This window comes from Setaria viridis, chromosome 2 (assembly GCF_005286985.2).
Source record: "Setaria viridis chromosome 2, Setaria_viridis_v4.0, whole genome shotgun sequence".
In the NCBI taxonomy this organism is placed as follows: Eukaryota; Viridiplantae; Streptophyta; class Magnoliopsida; order Poales; family Poaceae; genus Setaria; species Setaria viridis.
The window spans coordinates 35,900,918-35,912,027 of NC_048264.2; the positions used below are offsets into that span (position 1 = coordinate 35,900,918).

General features: G+C 46.2%; 2 protein-coding genes across 2 annotated transcripts; one reads left to right on the top strand and one right to left on the bottom strand.

Moving 5' to 3' along the window:
- Positions 1–1,788: 1,788 nt before the first annotated feature.
- On the top strand, positions 1,789–6,791 carry LOC117845298 (uncharacterized). Its single transcript, XM_034726288.2, has 12 exons — positions 1,789–2,115; positions 2,617–3,115; positions 3,689–3,839; positions 3,983–4,090; positions 4,195–4,604; positions 4,689–4,759; positions 4,820–4,892; positions 4,996–5,069; positions 5,182–5,251; positions 5,655–5,818; positions 5,895–5,967; positions 6,398–6,791. Exons 1-12 carry the CDS (start codon positions 1,963–1,965, stop codon positions 6,541–6,543), a joined length of 1,992 nt encoding a protein of 663 aa, XP_034582179.1. The 5' UTR covers positions 1,789–1,962; the 3' UTR covers positions 6,544–6,791.
- A 1,900-nt stretch (positions 6,792–8,691) lies between these two features.
- On the bottom strand, positions 8,692–9,559 carry LOC117845299 (uncharacterized). Its single transcript, XM_034726289.2, has one exon. The coding sequence runs from the start codon at positions 9,432–9,434 to the stop codon at positions 8,946–8,948; it is 489 nt and encodes a 162-aa protein (XP_034582180.1). The 5' UTR covers positions 9,435–9,559; the 3' UTR covers positions 8,692–8,945.
- Positions 9,560–11,110: the final 1,551 nt, after the last annotated feature.

The window sequence follows — 11,110 nt, forward strand, 5'->3', positions numbered from 1 at the left end:
AAACCCCTAAACAACTCAGATTTAGATAAAAGGAAGGAACCGATCATAGGGAGGTGAAGAAACACTTGAATTCAATATAACTTCTCCTTAGTGTTACGGGCACGGAGGGACAAAGGGATTGGATCATCAGGATGGGAAGGATAATGCTAGTGTTACTGACACAAACGACAAAGGAATTGGGTCATCGGGAGGGTGAGGGATAGTGATTGTGTTAAGTCTATAAAAAGTAAATTTTGTCAATGGCCACCAACTAATTGATGGAGGAATTGGCATAGGAACACAATTGCCAAGTTAAGCCACCCATGTCTAAATAAACATCTTGTGGCAAAACTTCACATTCCTAAGAAAGAGAAAAACATTGCAAAAAAAATTCACACAAAATTGTAGATCGTTGCATAGATTGCTTCATAGATTGCTTCGCATCCCATCTATGTGACACCCTTGCCCTGCCCTCATGCTTCGTCCCTAGCGGCTCCCCGTCACCGAGTCTGCCTCTTCCTCCCACCACCATACTAAACCTAGTTTTAGTCGGGATGCCGATTTGATGCCCCGTCCCAACCCTTCCTACCAGTTGTCCTCCACCACCCCCACCCAGCAGTGCGCGCTCACCAACCACCTCCACCATCAATCCGGCCTTCTTCCTCACACCTCCCTCTAGCCCGACAATGGTGAGAAGCTAGCCAGTTCCTAACCCCAAACCTCCAACCCCGATCTCCTAACTGGAATAGCTCACCGGAGGAGCCTATCATTAGAGAAGGTGGTTCTTTCTCGTCGGAGCCCTCAAGCATCTTAGATTTAGAGAAAGAGGAGGGAAAGTGGGAAAACAGGAGTAGACAGGAGAAGAAACACTTAAATTCAATATAACTTCCTGTAGTGTTGTGGACACGAAGGACAATGTTATTGGATCATCGGGAGGGGAAGTATGTCAGTGTTACGGACACGAAGGACAAAAGGATCGGGCCGGTCATCGGGAGCAAAAGGATGATATTAGTGTTGTTACGGACACGAAGGACAAAAGGATCGGGCCGGTCATCGGGAGCAAAAGGATGATATTAGTGTTATTGACGTAGAGGACAAAAGGATCAAGTCATCAGGAGGGGGAAGGATGATGTTAGTGTTACTAACACGAGGACTAAGGAATTGGCATCACGTGAGGAGGGTGATGTTAGTGCTATGGATACGGAGGACAAAGGGATCGGATTATCGGAAGAAGGATGGATGATGTTAGTGCTAGGGGATGGAGGACAAAATGATTGGTCGGTTGTGGGGGAAGGACAATAAGAATAAAGGGATCGGATCATCGGGATGGGGAATGATGATATTAGCACAGAGAACAAATGGATCGGATTATCGGGAAGGAAAAATATGTTAGTGTCAAGTTTATAATACATAAATTTCATCCATGATCACCAACTAATTAACTACTAGCACTATCGTATCAGGATAACTCACCCATGTGGCCACGCCTAATTAGCATCTTGGTCGCGAGACCTCGAGGTCCAAAGTAAAAAAAAACGCACAAAAAAATCACGCGAAATTGGTGAAAAGACTGCTTGATCCCGTGCCGTTCCAACCTGTGAGAAGTCTGCTCCAGTCAAATCCAGTCAGCACCGCGACGCGAGTAGTAACCGATGCAAGCTCATGCTCATCAAAGCCCCCCCAAAAAAAAAACAGCCAGCCTTTCCCCGCGGCCAGCTCCTCGTGATGCCAGGTCGTACGGCCCCGATCCACCAGGCTCCGCATCGGACGGCGGATCTCGCCCCCGCCCGGCTCTCCGCCCACGGCCCACCCACCCTCTCTGCATTTCCTCCCCCGGCACCTGGGCGATCGCGCCTCGCCTTCCATTTTCCTGCCATTCCAGTCCCGTCTCGTCGGAACGGCGGCCACCCCCTCCCAACGAAATCCCAACCCGCGGCGCAAAACCCTAGAAGCGGCGGCGCGGCGCACGTCTCGGGTTCCGCGATGGAGGTAGAAGGCGGCGGTGCCGGCGGCGGGGAGGAGGTGGTGGAGCTGGAGGACGCGGTGAAGCTGCTGGTGGAGCACCTCGTGCTGCCAGCTCTGCTCCGGCGGGAGGAGGCCCTGAAGCCGGAGAATCAGGAGACCGTGGCGCGTCAGGTGAGGAGAATTTTGTTTGTAGCGGTTTGTGCCATTGTTGCCGTTTGTGGGTAGTGACGCGGTTGGCAGTGGGGTTTTGCGGGAGGGGAGGGGTTGGGGAACAGAGCATGGATTGCGGTTTCTCCCCGTGAGATTCGTTTCCGTTTCGGGGTGGGTTTGGGGTGCCGCGTGCTTGGGGCACTCGGAACTCGCGGGTAACACACTGATCCGTTGTTCCGCTTCGTTGTTGATCACATTCCTTTAATTTCAACTTACCTCACTAGGCAGCCATGGAGCTTGCGGCTCCTCTCCGTGCGATTCATTTTGGGTGGATGTGGCTGGCGCGGGTGCTGCGTGCTTGGGACTTTCGGAATTCACAGCTTCTACGTGCTGACCTGTTGTACCGCTTTGTGTTGATCACCCACTTTTTATTTTCGAAGCAACATCCACACACTTTTTTTTTTTGGCAGTCGCTTAGCTACAACTTACCTCACGACGATGTGTTTTTTTGTGGTTGCGCAGATGCACGCGACGGTTCTCTTGTACAACTATTACCACCGGAAGCAGTTCCCGCAGCTCGAATTCGCCGACCCCGAGCGGTTCTGCATGACCGCCTCCCTCACCGCCGGGGACGCTCTGCTCGTGTACCTGAACCAGGTCCACGACCAGCGCGGCAACGGCGCGGGGGCCGGGCTCTCGGTCACCGACAAGGCAGTCGTCGACGCCTGCGACATTGCCGAGGCACTCGACGCCACGAAGGACTCCCCCGAGATGACTATGTGGCCAATCTCCAAGGTCGCTGTTCTGCTTCTCGATCGGGCAAAGAAGATGTGCTTGCTCGAGCATGGATCTGAAACCAAGGGCGTCTTTTCGCTCTTGGAGAAAGATATCAAGTCTGCATTAGGTGGCTCGCGTAGCAGTGACTTGTCTGTGCAGGAGTCAACTAATAAATCCGTAGCACTTCCTTCAGAGCCATACGTGCTCCAGCAGATTGCATATTCAGAGGTGGAGCTCAAAACAGGTCTGTTACTATTCCCCTTTACAGTTTATTATACAAGAGTTACTTTCTTGAACTTACAATGTGTTGCATGTATGCTTGGATGCACCTTTAGTTCGTTATTTTCTCGTAGAGCAATTAGATGCAGCCTTGTGGCTACAGGTCCATGCCTTAATCCGTAGAATTGTGGTTCACCAACAAGCACAGCTTTACAAATATGGTCACTTTGCAGAATTATACTAGCTGGTGTGGCTTGGTCCTCTCATTTGGTTTGGTTTTATAGAAGCTGTTTGCTATTGAAACATTATTTAATATGATCATGCTTGTCTGGCACATTGGAGTAAGATAGATTGTGAGCTGATGGCAAGTTGGCAACGAACGTTCGTGTTGAAATTGTTCCTATCTGTGTGCTTGATACACATGTTCCTATTTGTGTGCTTGATACATACACAAGTGGCGTAGGAAGTGGAATCATGTGCTTGATTTTATGGACTCAGCAAATTTTATGTTTGTGCACCTATCACTCATGTCTTTAATAGGTATGTCTTACGCAATTATGTCTTAATAGGTATGTCTTACGCACTAATGTCTTAACAGGTATCAAGCGCACAAGCTTGCGTTTTCTCGAAGAACATCGTGTGTACTCACTGAGTAAAAAGGGGACAGCTACGATGTTGTTCGTTCTGCAGTATGAGCAAAATGTCAATAGCAAGCTTAAGGAAAGGCCTTTAGAAGTTCTGGTCGACAGGTTAATATATATCATATCTCGAGTTAGATTTGGTGCCCTCCATAACTCACGTTTTTTGTTCATTAACATTGTTAATATGCTATTTTTCAATGATAATAACTTCTTAATGTTTTTGTGTTGCTCTCTCTTCTTTCCTTCGACAGGATGAGTGGTCCTATATTTAGACGTGATCCGTATCTTGCAACGACATATGTTGTTGAGTGTTATCATTTACTGCCATATAAGGAGGTTCTGTTAAACGTCCGGAACAGGTATACATATTTCAGCTAATTATGTGTGGAAGCGGTAATATTATATTGTGTCGTGCTACAGCTGTTTCGATTAATGGCTAAAGATTACTCTTGACATGTTGCAGGGAATGGCCTTTGGATTGTTCACTGAGTGTGCCAAAGGAACGATTATTTCAAAATAGAAACCCTTCATCCCACTCTGAAATAGATGAAAGTTTGAAGGAACAAGAAGCCAATAGCAGGTCTAAAATGAAGAAAATAGCCACAAACATTTCAACTCCAAAGAAAAATAAACAGGTAGTAAAAGCAGTTGGTGATAGTGGCAACAGCAAAAATAAAAAAAACAGCAACACGAACAGCAAAAGAAAACCTGAAACCTTCAGGTCTACACTTGCTACCTACACGGAGCATGGGGATGGTGAGAGCCCCACAAAAGAAACTGATTCACTTGCTGCTCCAGATGTGGAAAATTTAAAATTCGTGAGTGCAAAACCCACAAAATCAACAAATGGAGGGTCTGTAGACTTACAAGCGAGTAAGTCTTTCAGTCTTACAGTACTTTGATTTTTACTGATCCGTTGTTGTTTCTCCTCATAGTGATAAAATCACTCAATTTCAGGAGTCCAGATGGACAAGGACAGAACAGAGGAGCACTCTAAGAGTAGAAACATGCCCCAAGATATCTTTCCGGTAAAGATGAGCTAAATTGCAGTTTGACTAAATGAGCTTAAGACTAATTATCATTTTCAGGCGCTAGATGTTGATCCTGTAACTAAGAATCATGCTTTGGAGAGCCAAAAGGAGAAAGTCTCAGAAAAGTCTGGTAAGGACAATCCTATCCGACGGAAACTAGTTTTTCCTATTATTGATTACTTCCATATTGGTGCTCCCAAATCTTAATCTGTATACTTCAAACTGCAACCAAGGTGGCATCACAGGTAGCATGAATGTTCAAAAGTATGCGACACTGCAGTTACTTCGGAAGATGCGGGATGATACTGTATGTTACATATTGTATTTCATTTCAGAAGTTACAACGGTGCTTGTTGATTATAATTCTTCTTTTCCTTGATAAGCTGATGTGTATTCGTCTTAATCTATCTATGTTTCAGCTCCGTGAGCTTTGCATGCTTGGAGATCGAAGTGCTCAGTATGAAATGGAAATTCAAACAATCTTGACAGGTATTCTACCTCTTCACAACTAAATCTGGCTAAAATGGACAGTAACAGTGTAAAATCACATGGTCCGTAAACAACTTGTCCTTCCACAAGGCAACTAAAATGTACCACTACTTTTAGGCTCTGATTGGTGGTATTTCAAACCTGTCTATGTGGGGCCTTTGGCCCAATGGATGGAGCTGGGCATCACCATCCCATCAAAACAAGGCTGCAGCATAGAAATGCATCAACACTGTTTAGCCTCCCAAGGACAACTAGCAGCTTAATTTACATTCATCTGGAATAATTGTAGACCTATGTATCTATCAATGTATGTTGCTAGGGTGTGATTATTGCTTATCAACTTCAATCTTTTTACCTCCAAATTCTATCAAGCACATACTTGTCATTTTCAAACCATGTGCAGAAGGGGAGATGACACCTAAAGTGGCATCAATCCTAAAGAAATATGAGAATAGCTGGAACATGATGGAAGCTGCCAATCCAACTTGCTCTGGAGAAGGATGCCAAACCATGAACATAAAGAGGAAGAAACTGAAAGAAGCCATCCTTCTACGCAGCAAATGCCAGGCAAGAAACTTCCATCTGATGGAATAAATTGTTATATGACCACTTCTCCGATCCTGTCTGAAAGGAGGCCTTGCAGGAACTGGATGATATATGCCGTGACAGCAACTGGATTCTTCCAAGATACAAAGTACTTCCTTCAGTTACAGGTGGTAAGTGAATGATAATCACTGTCTTTTTCAAGTTCCTTCATGGCTTAGTATGAAGTCCTTGGACCATATAGGCGTCAGAACTCAGAATGTAACAATCAGATTTAGGCTGTGGAGTCTGCTCTTATTGCATAGTAAAGCTGGCACACATACTGCATTATCATGTACGAACCGAGATTAGTTCTGTTTGTTACCTTTAGTTTAGAGTCAGTCTTTGATCAGTGCTTACCCAAGTTGTCTTTATGACTTTATACCATCCTAAATGCATGAGCTTAGAACCTAGACATCCTAATCATAGTTTGAATTAGTCGGATGTCCTCTTGTAACTATAACCGGAAATTATTTTGCTCCAACTGGGGCAATCTTTCTCACAGCTCTTAGTTCCTACATGCTGTTGGAGCATTGTTAACAGTTTATATTCCTATCTTCACAGATATGTACCAGGCCAGTGTCTACCTTACGGGCCCAGATTTCAATTTGAGTGCCGATGGTGACAACAAGGTCACCCCCCATGAGGCACGGGACTCTGCGGCGTCCAACATGCTGTACCAGCTTCAGCAGAAGGCAATGGAAAGCTAGAAGTCAGAAGACCAGCAGGTCTTCACAGGTCACAGCACCCCCTGATGCTGCAGCATTACCGGGTTTCAGGCTGGAAAGAACAGCCACCACAGCTCAGAACTGAAACATCCAATGAGAAATGTCGTCTTGTTATGTAGTTTTGCTGTTGTAACATCCAGAGGTTACTGGTGTCTGGCACTGTGTTTTAAATTTCTAGCTGCAGGATGGATTATTCGATTTAAGTAAATGAAAAATGTTTGTGAACTTAACTTTGTTCTGGTTGGTAGATGGTGTTTGCTCACAAACTAGTAGGCGTGGTTCGGTCTGCAATCATGTCAGCTGTGTTGTTTTGCTGGACGCTCCTGGTTTCACTTGTTACCTTGGCAGTTGGCCCGGTCATGGTTCTTTTTGGCTGCCTCCTGTTCATCCTCTGATGCGAATGGTAGCCTTGATAGGCATCAGTGCCAGGAAAGGTCCCTTGGTCTATAAGCTGTGTGTGGGCTGTGGTTGACTGGTTGTCACCAGCTATTCCCGGGAGTCTCAAATTGTGAGAGGAATGTCGTATTCGGGTGAACTGAGAACGTTAGAAATAGCCTCGAGCATCGAATGACTCGATGACCGTTGCAATTGTTTTAGGTGGTACACGTTCAATCAAATCTGCTACTCCATCCAAAATGATTTTAGACTGCCAACCCCTGTCCATGTGCGCAAAGAGATACCTCTCCATTTACCTAAGTGGCCACAGGTTAAAGAGATAGCCTGAACTGACTCAAAAAGCATGAAATTAACACAGCATAGAATGGCGCTGGTGCGTTGCTCTTTAGGAAACCATACACTCGTAACCTGTGATTTTATTTGCCATCTCCAACCTCCAGGTACTCAATGACCTTGTTTCGGATGGATACCGAGCTCTACGAAAAGCGATAGCTGGTTCTCCGACACCTGACTGATTCCAATTAAAATAGCAAGAAAAATACACTCAGCACTAACCGTTTCAAGTTCTGTAGTCCGAACAACATCAGGACATCACAAATTCCAGCCTCTGAAGCTTATCGTTTCTCGAAACTGAACGAGCATAGCTACCAGATTGATTTCAATTAAAATAGCAAGCAAAATACAGTCAGCATAAACCATTTCAAGTTTTGCAGTCCGAACAATATCAGGGCACCACAAATTCCAGCCTCTGAAGCTTATCGTTTTTTCGACACTGAAGGAACATGGCTACCTGACTGATTTCAATTAAAATAGCAAGCAAAATACACTCAGCGCCACCCATTTCAGGTTCTGCAGTCTGAGCAGCATCAGGGCACCACAAATTACAGCATCTGAAGCTCTGAACTCTAAGTACAAACGGAGGATTGATGTTTTAGTTATGCCTGCGACAATCACAAGAAGGCAGGCTGTCGAAACAAACAAAGGCAAAAAAAGATGTAAAAGTATGATCCTGTAAATCTGACCTCCCTAACAGAAAATGCATGATAACATGCCATTGGAGTGAAGTAGATGAGACTAAAGTGTAATCCTGAATATAGCAGTAAACAACAGCCCAACCTTGAACATCTAAAAAACCATGGTCAATTGCCAGAAGCAAGTTCTTTCACCAACTGTTCACAGCTATCAAAAAGAGTTTTGGATCTATTATTTGCAATTCTTAATCGCTCACAAGCAAACAAACATTATAGTTTTTAGTTTGTGGTCTATTAATTTAAGCACATCCAATTAGCAAATTACACAATATGTTAAACATAATGCCTGTGCAATCCTGTTAAATCTGACCAATCTGCTGGGTACTGTAGATTAATCATTTTGAAATTTCAATTAACTTATGGTTATTGCATCACATTTCAGTTTCGGTTGACAAAAATTTCCAATGCATTTAATCAACTACCAATAGAGTTCAGATCACAGATGAACTAGCACCAAAGACATGACACCAAAAGATTTTACAGCTTTGGAACTATGAACTTGCTCTAGTTCATACAGTATTTTGCAGGTATATCAATAGCTCTGAGAGAATAATTCTGGAATTCTACTATTGTTCAACATTTCCTTGTGAAGATTGGCTATCTCCTCACCTTAAAATCAAGTGTAGTTGCACTGGTATAAACAGTGATTATCAAATGGAAATGCAAAGGCCAAGATGCAACATCAACCATATACATCACAATGTGCAAAACTTCAAACCATGAAACATTAAACTGAGGTAATTGCAAGGGGATCCCACATTACATCATCCTTATATTCCACATTCAAAGGAACAAAAGTTAACCAACAGCACCAAGTTTTGCTCATCAAATCATTATTCTTCATCAAATCCGTAACATAAAAGGGATGGCACAGCTGCACAGAGCCTGGGGAATGAAGGAAGGCTCACAGCGTCAAAAGCCGCACCTTTCTGCCTTGCCTATCGTCAAGGCACGTCATTACGGGATGTCCCACGGCTTGGGCTCGGGGACGGCGACGACCATCCCCTGCAGCTCGGGCGCGAGGACGACCTGGCAGCCCAGGCGCGCGTGCTTGTTGAGCTCTCGGTTCCTGGACGCGCGGGTGAGCACGTACCGCTCCTCGTAGGACGGCGGCGGCAGCTTCTCGAGCCACTCCTGCGCGATGTGGACCTCGCACTCGGCGGAGCACGCGTCGATATCCTCGAGGCGGTGGGAGGCCGGCTCGATGAGCCCCGAGTTTGCGAGCGCGCGGAGGAGGGTCTGCCCGGAGAGGCCGACGACCTCGCGGCGCGCGCCGTCGGGGTCGATGGCGAGGACGCGCACGATGCGGTCGGCGACCTTGGCGGATGCGGCGGCGGGGGCCGGGGTGGCCGATGCGGCGGCCGGGGAGACGGCACAGAAGGAGCGAGAGAGCGAAGGGGAGAGGTGGAGAGGGAGGCGGCGCAGGGCGCGCGCCGCGATCGCCATGGCCGCTGCTTGGGTAGGGTTCGGATGGGAGATCTGGGAAGAGGAAGGAGGTCGATGGGGACCTGGGACTCGGAAGAGGGGTGGAGGCAGAGCCGGAGGGGGACTGAGGCCTGAGGTCCGAGGGAGGGGTGCTGGGTCACTGACCAGTGGGCCGTAAGAGCTTTGAGGATAAAATTTAGTTGGGCCCAGCTGTCGGCGTCCGTCGTCCTTCATTATTTGAATATTTGATAGTTGTGCGGCTTCTTTTTTCCGAAGCACAGTTAGGCACTGTTTGATTTCAGCTGCTTTTCGAAAGCTGGCTTCTAGCTTTCCATCCCGGAACGCTGGCTTTCTGAAAGCTGGGATCCGTTTGGCAACCCAACTTCTTCGACGATGATAGTGGCTAGAAGAGATGTACAATATCTCTATTACCCCTATGTGTACGTACTAATTCTATTTGTTTCATGCACAATTATTCATAGACTTTGTTGGCAATATAATTATAATAAATTTAATGGGTCATTATCCATGTATTTATAAGTCACAAACATGTTCAAGCGACATTACACTATTCTCTCATGGCCATCAAAGTATCGGCAATACTATTACGAAAAGCATTCATATCGCTCTTTTCATGTCCATGTGCTTGCGGTTGAGATGATGTTGCTTGACCAACACTTGGAATAAAGTCTTCATTTTGATCACACATGTCAAAAAGTTCATCAGGCAAAGCACTTTCTCTAATAAAGTTGCGTAGGGCCATACATGCAATTATAATCCTTGTTTGCTTTTTCATTGGATAGCTCGATATTTTTTTAATATGCTCCACTTTATTTTGAGAATACCAATCACATTCCGTAGCGATGAATGTAAGCGATTGAACACTTGCGATGAATGTAAGTGATCGAACAAGTCTTTTTTACCTCTTGGCTCTGGACCTTGTCGAAACTCTGGTAAATGATAATTCTCTCCTTTGTATGGTGAAAGAAAACCCTTCCGGTTAGGATAACCCGAGTCAACAAGGTAGTACTTTCCTACATATATTTCCAAGATGTTAGTAATAATATATGGTCCATTTAATAAAAAAAATTATAGGTGCCATATTTTTGTACCTTCTGGCGGATAAAGGAAATTTATCAGCATATTTCTGCAATGCTTCATTAAAAACCCTTGTATCAGCATATTTCGTTGCTCTTTCCCTTACCCTTTCCTTTGTTCTCCATCTAGACAGAGAGTTTTTGTTCATGATTGCATACAAAGATATCATTTAACGGATTGGCGATTCCAAATCCTAATCCATGATTCAAATCTCCTAAACCATGATTCTAGGCTACCATGATTCTAGGGGATGTGGTGCTCACCTTGCTGCAGATCGGGCGACGTCCACGACCAGGAGCCGGGTGACGTCCATGAGCAGGAGCTGGGCGAGCAGGGTCCGGGCGTGAGGGGCGAACAGGGACCGACCGATGAGGGGCGGAGGAATGACGGCGCGAGCAGGGGCGAAGGGCGGCGCGAGCACGGGCGGAGGATGGGCGGCGCGAGCACGGGCGGAGGATGGGCGGCGCGTGCAGGGGCGGAGGAAGCGGGCGGCGCGTGCAGGGGCGAGGGCCAGAGGGAGGGTGGCGCGACAGACGCGTGGGGATGGGGATGGGGAGCGCGGTGTGATGGGATGGGGAGGGCGGCGCGGGATGCGGACA